The sequence below is a fragment of the Passer domesticus genome, unplaced genomic scaffold, assembly GCF_036417665.1.
Source record: "Passer domesticus isolate bPasDom1 unplaced genomic scaffold, bPasDom1.hap1 HAP1_SCAFFOLD_334, whole genome shotgun sequence".
Classification (NCBI taxonomy): Eukaryota; Metazoa; Chordata; class Aves; order Passeriformes; family Passeridae; genus Passer; species Passer domesticus.
This window is the reverse complement of record NW_026990113.1, coordinates 14,736-28,106: the sequence shown is the minus strand read 5'-3', so window position 1 is coordinate 28,106 and position 13,371 is coordinate 14,736. Positions and strand designations below refer to the sequence as shown.

At 55.6% G+C, this 13,371-nt stretch overlaps 1 protein-coding gene across 3 annotated transcripts; it reads right to left on the bottom strand.

The window, feature by feature from the left end:
- Positions 1-766: 766 nt before the first annotated feature.
- EIF5A (eukaryotic translation initiation factor 5A) lies at positions 767-13,294 on the bottom strand. 3 transcript variants are annotated; one of them, XM_064406608.1, is made up of 6 exons: positions 13,178-13,294; positions 9,732-9,903; positions 7,104-7,208; positions 3,241-3,372; positions 2,242-2,309; positions 767-1,108 (listed from the first exon to the last, which is right to left on the bottom strand). In XM_064406608.1, the coding sequence occupies exons 2-5, from the start codon at positions 9,894-9,896 to the stop codon at positions 2,247-2,249; spliced, it is 465 nt and encodes a 154-aa protein (XP_064262678.1). In that variant the 5' UTR covers positions 9,897-9,903; positions 13,178-13,294; the 3' UTR covers positions 767-1,108; positions 2,242-2,246. The 3 variants fall into 3 exon arrangements, with proteins under 3 accessions (XP_064262678.1, XP_064262677.1, XP_064262676.1); XM_064406607.1 differs by lacking the exons at positions 767-1,108; positions 2,242-2,309; positions 3,241-3,372 and adding an exon at positions 4,423-4,731; XM_064406606.1 differs by lacking the exons at positions 767-1,108; positions 2,242-2,309; positions 3,241-3,372 and adding an exon at positions 4,967-5,347.
- Positions 13,295-13,371: the final 77 nt, after the last annotated feature.

Below are 13,371 nucleotides of genomic sequence, written 5' to 3'. Positions count from 1 at the left end.
CCGGCACGGCCCCTTCCTCCCCCACGGGCAGGGCCAGCGCTTCTACCACAAGTGATGACGTCACGCCGGGCCACGCCCACGCCGCCCGCGTGACGTCACGGCGGGGAGGACACGCCCCCTGCGCCGGCGGCGTGACGTCACAGAGGGGGGAGGGGTTTGGAATGAAGTGTGGGGGGAGGGGAGGCGGGGAGGGACCCCTCCCCCACCCCCCCGGGGGGGCGATTGGAGCTGTAATTAGTGATTAATTAGTGATTAATAAATGAGTTCACTAATGAGTCAATGAGTTAATGGGTTAATGATTTACTTAATGAGTGAATGAGCTCATTAATGAGTTAATTAATGGGTTAATGAGTTAATCGATGAGTTAATGAATTATTTAATTACTTAATGAGTTCATTAATGAGTTAATGAATTAATGAGTTCATTAATGAGTTAATGGGTGAATGAGTTAATTAGTTCATTAATGAGTTGATTAGTTCATTAATGAGCTATTGAGTTGATGAGTTAATGAGCTCATTAATGAGTTAATTAACTGATGGGAATGGAATTGCAGCAATGAAATAAAAGTTTAAAAAAATTTTTTTAAAAAATTAAAAATCTTTAAATTTTCGTCGTGGCCGGAGGCGGGGGAGGGGTCAGGGGTCACTCAGGGGTCAGGGGGTCACTCAGGGGTCAGGGGTCACTCAGGGGTCAGGGGTCACTCAGGGGTCAGGGGTCACTCCCAGGCCCCGCCCCTCCCCCCAATCACAGCTCATTAACGCCCCTCGTTAATTATTATTATTTATTGATTTATTGATTTCCCATCCGAGGCCCCAGCCAGGGGGGAGGGGGCGGGGCCAGAGGAGGGGGCGGGGCCAGAGCAGGGGCGGGGCCTGGGCCGCCCCTCCCCCTCCCGGGGCGCCCCTCCCCCCCCCGCGGGGCTGGGGGGGGTTTGGGGGGTGGGGGAGGGGCAGGGGGACCCCTCCCCCCCGCTCGGCCCCTCCCCCCTGCTCAGCCCCTCCCCCCCTCCCCTCCCCCCCCCAGGGTGTGGGTGGGGGAGGGGCGCCCCGGGGGGGGGGGAGGTGCACCCCGGGTGGGGGAGGGGCCGGCCCGGCCCCGGCGGCGCCGCCTGCGGAGAGAGAGGGGGAGGGGCTGGGACCAGAGCGGGACCCCAGACCCAAAATGGGGACCCAAAATCCCAAAATGGGGACCCCAGACCCAAATCCCAGAGACCCCAGACCCAAATGGGGACCCCAAAACCCAAAGGAGAGACCCCAGACCCAAAACAGACCCAAAATCCCAAAACACAGACCCCCGACCCAAATGGGGACCCCAGACCCCAAAACGGGACCCAAAATCCCAAAACACAGACCCCAGACCCAAATGGGGACCCCAGACCCAAAATGGGGACCCCGAGCACGGGGACCCCAGACCCAAAATAGACCCAAAATCCCAGAGGGACCCCAGACCCAAATGGGAACCCCGAGTAGGGGCGACCCCAGACCCAAATCAGGGACTCCAAGCGGGACCCCAGACCCAAAATAGGGACCCCAGATCTAAAATCCAAAGGGATCCCAACCCAAAATGGGGACCCTAGCGAGACCCCAGACCCAAATCAGGGACCCCAGACCCAAAACAGAGACCCCAGACCCAAATGAGGACCCCCAAGCAGGACCCCAGACCCAAATCCCAGAGAAATCCCAGAGCCAAAACAACCCCGCACCCAGAGGAAGGAACCCCAATCCCACAGAGACCCCCGACCCAAAATGGAAACCCTGACCAGGACCCCAGACCCAAATGGGGACCCCCCCAATGACCCCCCCAGACCCAGAACAGGGACCCCAAGGCCCCGCCCCCCCCCCCTGCTTTACATACCAACCCCACCCTTTTGTCCTTGTAAGGCCACTGCCCCCGCCCCTTTCCCATATTTGGATTGGCCCCGCCCAGCCGCCTTCTTTGGTCATGGCTCCACCCCCTTCCCCCTATTTGGCCCCAGCCCAGATCCCATTCCCATATTTGGAGTTGCCCCGCCCCTTTGCCATATTTGGAAGGCCCCATCCACCTGCCTTTTGGCACCGCCCCCCTTTGCCATCTTTGGCTCCAGGCCCCGCCCACCTGCCCCATTTGGCCCCAGCCCCGACCCCTTTTCCATATTTGGCATTGCCCCGCCCACCTGCCCTATTTGGTCCATGGCCCCGCCCCTTTGCCATATTTGGCTCCAGGCCCCGCCCCCTTTGCCATATTTGGCGTTGCCCCGCCCACCTGCCCTATTTGGCCATGGCTTTGATCGCGACAGCGGCTTCCTCGGTCATCGCCGACAGCACCGTGATCTGCGGGACAGCGCCAGTATGGACCAGTACGGACCAGTACGGACCAGTACGGACCGGTACGGACCAGTATGGACCAGTACGGACCGGTACGGACCAGTGTAAACCAGTACGGACCAGTATGGACCGGTACGGACCGGTATGGACCAGTGACAACCAGTACGGACCAGTATGGACCACTATGGTCCCGTATGGACCAGTATGGACCGGTATGGACCAGTATGAACCAGTATGGACCAGTATGGACCAGTATGGACTGGTACGGACCAGTGACAACCAGTACAGGCCAGTATGGACCGGTATAAACCAGTACGGACCAGTACAAACCAGTACAGACCAGTATGGATTGGTATGAACCAGTACGGACCAGTATAAACCAGTATGGACCAGTATAAACCAGAACGGACTAGTATGGACCAGTGTGGACCAGTGTGGACCGGTATGGACTGGTATAAACCAGTATGGACTGGTATGGACCGGAATGGACCAGTATAAACCAGTACAGACTGGTATAGACCAGTATAACCCAGTATAACCAGTATAACCAGTATAACCCAGTATAACCCAGTATAACCAGTACCAGGATCTCCTCGCTGCAGTCGTATTTCTGCTCGATCTCCCGGCCCAGCTCCCCCAGTATAACCAGTATAACCAGTATAACCCAGTATAACCACTATAATCCAGTATAAACCAGTATACCAGGATCTCCTCGCCGCAGTCGTATTTCTGCTCGATCTCCCGGCCCAGCTCCCCCAGTATAACCCAGTATAACCAGTATAACCAGTACCAGGATCTCCTCGCCGCAGTCGTATTTCTGCTCGATCTCCCGGCCCAGCTCCCCCAGTATAACCCAGTATAACCCAGTATAACCAGTACCAGTATCTCCTCCCCCAGTATAACCAGTATAACCCAGTATAACCAGTATAACCAGTACCAGGATCTCCTCGCCGCAGTCGTATTTCTGCTCGATCTCCCGGCCCAGCTCCCCCTCCGGCAGCCGCAGATCCTCCCGCACCTCGCCGCTGTCCTGGAGCAGCGACAGGTACCCGTCCTGGATCCCGATCAGCTGTACAGGTGAGAGAAACACAGGTGTGCACAGGTGAGACACAGGTACGGACAGGTAACACACACAGGTACCCGTCCTGGATCCCAATGAGCTGTACAGGTGTGAGACAGGTGAGAGACAGGTGAGACAGGTGAGACACACAGGTAACCCATCATCACTGACAGGTACCCGTCCTGGATCCCGATCAGCTGCAGGTGAGAGACAGACAGGTGTGCACAGGTGAGACAGGTGTGCACAGGTAACCCATCACCTGTGACAGGTACCCGTCCTGGATCCCGATGAGCTGTGTACAGGTGAGACACAGGTACAGACAGGTGAGACAGGTAACCCATCATCACTGACAGGTACCCGTCCTGGATCCCAATGAGCTGTGCAGGTGTGAGACAGGTGAGACAGGTGTGCACAGGTGAGACACACAGGTAACCCATCACCTGTGACAGGTACCCGTCCTGGATCCCGATCAGCTGCAGGTGTGAGACAGGTGTGCACAGGTGAGACACACAGGTAACCCATCACCTGTGACAGGTACCCGTCCTGGATCCTGATCAGCTGTACAGGTGAGACAGGTGAGACACACAGGTCAGACAGGTGTGCACAGGTGAGACAGGTGTGCACAGGTAACCCATCACCTGTGACAGGTACCCGTCCTGGATCCCAATGAGCTGTGTACAGGTACAGACAGGTGTGCACAGGTGAGACACAGGTATGGACAGGTAACCTATGGACACACAGGTACCCGTCCTGGATCCCAATGAGCTGTGCAGGTGTGAGAAATACAGGTGTGCACAGGTGAGACACACAGGTAACACACACAGGTATGGACAGGTAACCCATCATCTGTGACAGGTACCCGTCCTGGATCCCAATGAGCTGCAGGTGAGACACAGGTGAGACAGGTGTGCACAGGTAACACACACAGGTAACCCATCACCTGTGACAGGTACCCGTCCTGGATCCCGATCAGCTGTGTACAGGTGTGAGAAACACAGGTGTGCACAGGTGAGACACAGGTACAGACAGGTAACCCATCACCTGTGACAGGTACCCATCCTGGATCCCGATCAGCTACAGGTGTGAGAAATACAGGTGTGCACAGGTGAGACAGGTAACAGACACAGGTAACCCATCATCACTGACAGGTACCCGTCCTGGATCCCGATGAGCTGTACAGGTGTGAGAAATACAGGTGTGCACAGGTGAGACACAGGTACGGACAGGTAACCCATCATCAGCGACAGGTACCCGTCCTGGATCCCGATCAGCTGTGTACAGGTGAGACAGACAGGTGTGCACAGGTGAGACAGGTGTGCACAGGTAACCCATCATCAGCGACAGGTACCCGTCCTGGATCCCGATCAGCTGTGTACAGGTGAGACAGACAGGTGTGCACAGGTGAGACAGGTGTGCACAGGTAACCCATCATCTCTGACAGGTACCCGTCCTGGATCCCAATGAGCTGTGTACAGGTGAGACAGACAGGTGTGCACAGGTGAGACAGGTGTGCACAGGTAACCCATCATCTCTGACAGGTACCCATCCTGGATCCCAATGAGTTGTGTACAGGTAGAGACAGGTGTGCACAGGTGAGACACAGGTACGGACAGGTAACCTATGGACACACAGGTACCCGTCCTGGATCCCAATGAGCTGTGCAGGTGTGAGAAATACAGGTGTGCACAGGTGAGACACACAGGTAACACACACAGGTACGGACAGGTAACCCATCATCTGTGACAGGTACCCGTCCTGGATCCCGATGAGCTGTACAGGTGTGAGAAATACAGGTGTGCACAGGTGAGACAGGTGAGAGGTGAGACACACAGGTAACACACACAGGTAACACACACAGGTACCCATCCTGGATCCCGATGAGCTGTGTACAGGTGTGAGAAATACAGGTGTGCACAGGTGAGACAGGTGAGACACACAGATAACCCATCATCAGTGACAGGTACCCGTCCTGGATCCCGATCAGCTGTGCAGGTGTGAGAAATACAGGTGTGCACAGGTGAGACCCTCACAGGTAACCTGTGGACACACAGGTACCCGTCCTGGGTCCCAATGTGCTGTGTACAGGTGAGAGAGACAGGTGAGAGACAGGTGAGACACAGGTAACACACACAGGTAACCCATCATCAGTGACAGGTACCCGTCCTGGATCCCAATGAGCTGTACAGGTGGGAGAGACAGGTGTGCACAGGTGAGACAGGTAACAGACACAGGTACCCATCCTGGCTGCCATTGAGCTGTACAGGTGAGACAGACAGGTGTGCACAGGTGAGACACAGGTACAGACAGGTATGGACAGGTGAGAGACAGGTGAGAGAGGTACGGACAGGTAACACACACAGGTACTCGTGCTGGATGCCACTGAGTTGTACAGGTGAGAGGCACAGGTGTGCACAGGTGAGACACAGGAACGGACAGGTAACACACACAGGTACAGACAGGTAACGCACACAGGTACGGACAGGTAACGCACACAGGTACGGACACGTAACGCACACAGGTACAGACAGGTAACGCACACAGGTACGGACAGGTAACACACACAGGTACCCGTGCTGGATGTCACTGAGCTGTACAGGTGAGACAGACAGGTGAGAGGCACAGGTGAGACAGACAGGTGGGACAGGTGAAAGGCACAGGTAACCCCGCAGCACCGGCTGCACAACGGACGGGCAGGAACAGGAGCATCCCCAGGTGTGCGCGGGTCTGTCACCTGTCCAGGTGTGTCTCGTGTGTGTTACCTGTCCAGGTGTGTGCAGGTCTGTCACCTGTCCAGGTGTGTCTCGTGTGTGTTACCTGTCCAGGTGTGTGCAGGTCTGTCACCTGTCCAGGTGTGTCTCAGGTGTGTTACCTGTCCAGGTGTGCGCAGGTGTGTCATCTGTCCAGGTGTGTCTCAGGTGTGTTACCTGTCCAGGTGTGCGCAGGTGTGTCATCTGTCCAGGTGTGTCTCAGGTGTGTTACCTGTCCAGGTGTGCACAAGTCTGTCACCTGTCCAGGTGTGTCTCATGTGTGTTACCTGTCCAGGTGTGTGCAGGTGTGTCACCTGTCCAGGTGTGTCTCAGGTGTGTTACCTGTCCAGGTGTGTCTCAGGTGTGTTACCTGTCCAGGTGTGTTACAGGTGTGTCCCAGGTGTGTTACAGGTGTATCTCAGGTGTGTCTCACCTGGAAGTCGTTCCGTTTGATGTTAGGTACATCCATGTTGTGGGTGGACGGACAGATGTGCACAGGTGAGTACAGGTGTGTGTGTGTGTTACCTGTACAGGTGTGTCCCAGGTGTGTAACCTGTCCCAGGTGTTACAGGTGTGTTACAGGTGTGTACAGGTGTGTACAGGTGCGTGTGTTACCTGTACAGGTGTGTCCCAGGTGTGTTACCTGTCCCAGGTGTGCACAGGTGTGTTACAGGTGTGCACAGGTGTGTGTGTTACCTGTACAGGTGTGCACAGGTGTGTTACAGGTGTGCACAGGTGTGTGTGTTACCTGTCCCAGGTGTGCACAGGTGTGTTACAGGTGTGCACAGGTGTGTGTGTTACCTGTACAGGTGTGTACAGGTGTGTGACCTGTCCCAGGTGTATCACAGGTGTGCACAGGTGTTACAGGTGTGTACAGGTGTGTTACAAGTGTGTTACCTGTCCCAGGTGAATCTCAGGTGTGTTACAGGTGTGCACAGGTGTGTGTGTTACCTGTACAGGTGTATGTACAGGTGTGTTACAGGTGTGTCTCACCTGGAAGTCGTTCCGTTTGATGTTGGGCACGTCCATGTTGTGGGTGGACGGACAGATGTCCTCGTACTTCTTGCCCGTGAAGATGTCGATGCCCACCAGGTGCACCTGGGGGAACTGGGGTTACTGGGAGGGACTGGGAGGGACTGGGATGGACTGGGGGGGACTGGGAGGGACTGGGAGGGACTGGGGGGGACTGGGGGGGGACTGGGAGGGACTGGGGGGGACTGGGGGGGACTGGGAGGGACTGGGATGGACTGGGAGGGACTGGGAGGGACTGGGAGGGACTGGGGGGGACTGGGGGGGACTGGGAGGGACTGGGGGGGAGTGGGGGAAGTGGGAGAGCTGTACTGGGGTTACTGGGAGGGAACTGGGAGGGGATTGGGGGAAACTGGGATGGACTGAAAGAGCTATACTGGGGTTACTGGGAGCACTGGGAGAGCTGTACTGGGGTTACTGGGAGGGGAACTGGGGTTACTGGGATGGACTGGGATGGACTGGGAGGGACTGGGGGGGACTGGGGTTACTGGGATGGACTGGGGTTACGGGGGGGGACTGGGAGTGCTGTACTGGGGTTACTGGGAGGGGAACTGGGATGGACTGGGAGGGAACTGGTGTTACTGGGAGCACTGGGATGGAACTGGGGGAGACTGGGCTTACAGGGATGAACTGGGATGGACTGGGAGAGCTACACTGGGAATACTGGGATGGAACTGGAGTTACTGGGAGGGAACTGGGGTTACTGGGATGGACTGGGAGGGGAACTGGAATAGACTGGGAGGGACTGGGACGGACTGGGGGTAACTGGGGGAGAACTGGGAGAGCTATACTGGGCTTACTGGGATGGACTGGGATGGACTGGGGGGGGGAAATCAATTTTGGGGATTTTTTTGGGGCATTTTTGGGGTTTTTTGGGAATTTCAGATCCCAAAAAAGGCTCCGGGTGAGATCTCAACTCCTCGGGGCTGACTCAGCTCAGGAGTTTGGGATTTTCTCGGGAATTTCTCCCTTCCCACCAGGAATTCTGGGATTTTGGCCACCTTGGCATTCCCAAATTCCCAAATTTTGGGGTTTTTGGGGCAGTTTTGGGGTTTTTGGAGGAATCAGAGCCCAGAAAAAGCTCCAAGAACCTCTCTGGAAACCGGGATCGCTCAGGGCTGACTCAGCTCAGGAGTTTGGGATTTTCTCAGGAATTTTGGGATTTTCCTGAGAATCCCAGGATTTTCCTGCCATTTTGGCTAACTTGGCATTCCAAAAATCACAAATTTTAGGATTTCTGGCAGGTTTTGGGGCAGTTTTGGGGTTTTTGAGGGAATCAGATCCTATAAAAGGCTCCAAAATCTCTCCAGAAACCGGGATCACTCGGGGCTGACTCAGCTCTGGATTTTGGGACTTTCACAGGAATTTCTCCCTTCCCACCTGGAATTTTGGAATTTTCCTGTCATTTTGGCTACAAATTCTCAATTTTTGGGGTTTTTGGGGCATTTTTGGTGCAATCATAGCTCAGAAAAATCTCTCAGAGCCGCATTCACTCGGTGCTGACTCAGCTCAGGATTTTCAGATTTCCTCCGGAATTTTGGGATTTCTTTGGGAATTCTGTGCCTCCCCCCCTACCCCCAGCCCCTCCCCGGGATGGTGGCTACCTTGGCATTCCCAAATTCCCAATTTTTGGGGTTTTTGAGGGAATCAGATCCTATAAAAGGCTCCAAAATCTCTCCAGAAACCGGGATCACTCAGGGCTGACTCAGCTCAAAATTTTGGGATTTTCTCAGGAATTTCTCCCTTCCCACCTGGAATTTTGGAATTTTCGTGCCATTTTGGCTATCTCAACATTCCCAAATTCCCAATTTTGGGGTTTTTAAGGGGATCAGAACCCTTAAAAAGCTCCGAGAAGCTCTCCAGAAACCGGGATCGCTCGGGGCTGACTCAGCTCAGGAGTTTCAGATTTTCTCCGGAATTTTGGGATTTCCTTGGGAATTTTTTGCTCCCCCCCAACCCCAGCCCCTCCCCGGGATGGTGGCTACCTTGGCATTCCCAAATTCCCAATTTTTGGGATTTTTGGGCTGTTTTGGGGGGAATCAGAACCATTTAAAGGCTCCAAGAATCTCTCCGGGAACCAGGATCACTCGGGGCTGACTCAGCTCAGGAGTTTGGGATTTTCTCAGGAATTTTGGGATTTTCCTGAGAATCCCAGGATTTTCCTGCCATTTTGGCTAACTTGGCATTCCAAAAATCACAAATTTTAGGATTTTTGGCAGGTTTTTGGGGCAGTTTTGGGGTTTTTGAGGGAATCAGATCCTATAAAAGTCTCCAAAATCTCTCCAGAAACCAGGATCACTCAGGGCTCACTCAGCTCAAAATTTTGGGATTTTCACAGGAATTTCTCCCTTCCCACCTGGAATTTTGGCATTTTCCTGCCATTTTGGCTACCTCAACATTCCCAAATTCCCAATTTTTGGGGTTTTTGGGGCATTTTTGGTGCAATCATAGCTCAGAAAAATCTCTCAGAGCTGCATTCACTCGGTGCTGACTCAGCTCAGGATTTTCAAATTTCCTCCGGAATTTCGGGATTTCCTTGGGAATTTTTTGCCCCCCCCCCCAAGCCCAGCCCCTCCCCGGGGTTCTGGCTACCTTGGCGTGGCCGTGCTTGCCCGTTTTGGAGGTGCTCATCTCCACGATCTTGCAGGGGCGGCCCTTGAGCACCACGAAGCCGTTCTTGCGCAGCGCCGAGCACTGCATGGGGAACGTGGCCGAGGCCCCCGCGTCGCCCGTCTCGAAGTCCAGGTCGTCGGCCATCGCCTCTCTGGGGGGGGAACCCCAAAAAAAATATGGGATTTGGGGTGAGGAAAGTGAAATTTGGGGGGTCAGGGGGAAGCAGAAAAAATTTGGGGGGTGGGGAAGGTTGGATGACGCCAAAACTTGGAGGGAAAGGGAGAAAAGTCAGATCAAAAATGAGATGGGGACCCTGAAAATGGGGGACAGGGGGTGGGGAACCCCAAAATTTGGGGGGTCAGGGAGTAGGAAATCTGAAATTTGGGGGGTCAGGGAGAAGCACAAAAAATTTGGGGGTCAGGGAAGGTTGGGGGATCCTAAAAATTGGGAGTAAAGTGAGAAAAGCAAGCCCAAAAATGGACTGGGGAACTCAAAAAAGGGAGGTCAGGGGTGGGGAACCCCAAAATTTGGGGGTCAGGGGGTGAGGAAAGTGAAATTTGGGGGGTTATGGGGAAGCAGAAAAAAATTGGGGGTCAGAGAAGGTCGGGGGAGCCCAAAAATTGGAGGGAGAGTGAGAAAAGGAGATGAAAAAGGGGGTGGAGACCCTAAAAATGGGGGACAGGGGGTGGGGAACCCCAAAATTTGGGGGCTCAGGGGGTGAGGAAAGTGAAATTTGGGGGGTCAGGGGGAAGCACAAAAAATTTGGGGGGTGGGGAAGGTCGGGGGAGCCCAAAAATTGGAGGGAAAGGGAGAAAAGGAGATGAAAAAGGGGGTGGAGACCCTGAAAATGGGGGACAGAGGGTGGGGAACCCCAAAATTTGGAGGGTCAGGAAGTGGGGAATCTGAAATTTGGGGGGTCAGGGGGAAGCACAAAAAATTTGGGGGGTGGGGAACGTTGGACAACCCCAAAATTTGGTGGTAAAATGACAAAAGGAGGCTCAAAAAGGGGATGGAGACCCCCAACAAAGGGGTTAAAGGGGTGGGGAACCCCAAAATTTGGGGGCTCAGGGGGTGGGGAATCTGAAATTTGGGGGGTCAGGGGGATGCACAAAAAATCTGGGGGGTGGGGAAGGTCGGGGGAGCCCCGAATTTGGGGTGAATTTTGCTGGGGGAACGTGGCCGAGGCCCCCGCGTCGCCCGTCTCCAAGTCCAGGTCGTCGGCCATCGCCTCTCTGGGGCAAAATTCCCGAAAAAAATATGGGATTTGGGGTGAGGAAAGTGAGATTTGGGGGGTCGGGGGGAAGCACAAAAAATCTGGGGGTCAGAGAAGGTCGGGGGAGCCCAAAAATTGGAGGGAGGGTGAGAAAAGGAGATGAAAAAGGGGGTGGAGACCCTAAAAATGGGGGACAGGGGGTGGGGAACCCCAAAATTTGGGGGCTCAGGGGGTGAGGAAAGTGAAATTTGGGGGGTCAGGGGGAAGCAGAAAAAATTTGGGGGGTGGGGAAGGTCGGGGGAGCCCAAAAATTGGAGGGAAAGGGAGAAAAGGAGATGAAAAATGGGGTGGAGACCCTGAAAATGGGGGACAGAGGGTGGGGAACCCCAAAATTTGGAGGGTCAGGAAGTGGGGAATCTGAAATTTGGGGGGTTATGGGGAAGCACAAAAAATTTGGGGGGTGGGGAACGTTGGACAACCCCAAAATTTGGTGGTAAAATGACAAAAGGAGGCTCAAAAAGGGGATGGAGACCCCCAACAAAGGGGTTAAAGGGGTGGGGAATCCCAAAATTTGGGGGCTCAGGGGGTGGGGAAAGTGAAATTTGGGGGGGTCAGGGGGAAGCAGGAAAAATTTGGGGGTCAGGGAAGGTCGGGGGAGCCCAAAACTTGAGGGGAAAATTGGAAAAGAAGGCTCAAAATGGGGGTGGAGACCCTAAAAATGGGGGACAGGGAGTGGGGAACCCCAAAATTTGGGGGGTCAGGAAGTGGGGAAAGTGAAATTTGGGGGGTCAGGGGGAAGCACAAAAAATCTGGGGGTCAGGGATGGTTGGATGACCCAAAAATTTGGGGGTAAAATGAGAAAAGGAGATAAAAAAGGGGATGGAGACCCCAAAAAAAGGAGTTAAAGGGGTGGGGAACCCCAAAATTTGGGGGGTCAGGAAGAGGGGAATCTGAAATTTGGGGGGTCAGGGGGTGGGGAATCTGAAATTTGGGGGGTCAGGGGGTGAGGAAAGTGAAATTTGGGGGTTCAGGGGGAAGCACAAAAAAATTGGGGGGTGGGGAATGTCGGGGGACCCTAAAAATTGGGGGAGAAGTTGGAAAAGGAGGCTCAAAATGGGGGTGGAAACCCCAAAAAAGAGATGGGGTCCCTAAAAATGGGGGATAGGGGACGAGGAACCCCAAAATTTGGGGGTTCAGGGGGTGGGGAACCCCAAATTTGGGGGATTAAGGAGAACCCCAAAACTTTTGGGGGTCAGAGAGGCCAAAAGTTGGGGCGAAAAGTGGGAAAAAGAAGCCAAAAAAGGGGGTGGGGACCCCAAAAATGGGGGTGGGGACCCCCAAAATCCAGGAGGGGGGAGGAGAGGTGTCACGTGGGGGGGGGGGGGTGACCCACGTGGGGACCCAGCCTGACCCCTCCCCCACCCCCTTTTTGGGGGTTCCCCTCCCCCGGGACAGGGGGGTCCCCCAAAAATCCCCCCCTGGGGGGTGGCTGGGAGGTCCAGGGGGGGAATTTTGGGGGGTCCAGGGGGGTTTTGGGGCAATTTTGGGGTTTTTTTTGGGGTTTCCCAGCGCATTTCATCCAGAGAGGGGAATCCCTTCCTCACAGGAGCCCCCCAACTCCTTATATGGAGCTGGGGACCCCCAAATTCCTTATAAGGAGTTTTGAGGGTCCCCCGTTTCCTTATAAGGACTTGGGGGCTCCCCCCTTTCCTTATAAGGAGCGGCGGGGGTCCCCAACTTCCTTATATGGAAACCCGAGGGTCCCCCGTTTCCTTATATGGAATTGGGGGCTCCCCGACTTCCTTATATGGAAACGAGGGGGTCCTCAACTTCCTTATAAGGAATTGGGGGGGCTCCCCGACTTCCTTATATGGAAACCCGAGGGTCCCCCGTTTCCTTATATGGAAAATTAATGATCCCCAATTTCTTTCTACGGAATCCCGGGGGTCCCAAATTTCCTCACGAGGAGTTTCGGGGGTGCCCCGATTCCCGCTAAGGCCCGGGGGGGGATCCCCAAATTCTTTCTAAAGGGGGGGGGGGGTCGCGCTCCGGCCGCCGCCACGCGGCCCCCTGGCGGGCGGGCGCGGCCTAGGCCGGGCCTGAGGGGGAAAACCGCGCGGCGAAGGGCCGGGGAGCCGCGGCGGAGCTCCCCCCCGCCTCCCCCGAGGCGCTGCCGCCCCCCGGAGCCCCCCGGGGCCGGGCCCGGACTCACCCCCGCGCCCGCGAGCCCCGAAGCCCGAACCGCCGCCGCGCTGGAGCTGCTGCAACCCCCGGGCCCCACCGCGCATGCGCGCCCGCCCCGGGGCGGGGGGGGGAGCGCCACTGAGCATGCGCGGGGAGGGTGGGGGCCGCGCCGCGGAGGGAGCTGCGCATGCGCGCATCAGGGAGGGGCGGCGAGGAGCGAGG

Bases quoted from the DNA above. Each gene is read 5' to 3' on its own strand.
- EIF5A (XM_064406606.1), bottom strand. From the start codon at position 9,896: ATGGCCGACGACCTGGACTTCGAGACGGGCGACGCGGGGGCCTCGGCC. The intron at 7,209-9,731 runs GTAGCCAGAACC...CAGTTCCCCCAG, and splicing joins GCAAGCACGGCCACGCCAAG to GTGCACCTGGTGGGCATCGA. The intron at 5,348-7,103 runs GTGAGACACACC...ACACCTGCACAG, and splicing joins TCAAACGGAACGACTTCCAG to CTGATCGGGATCCAGGACGG.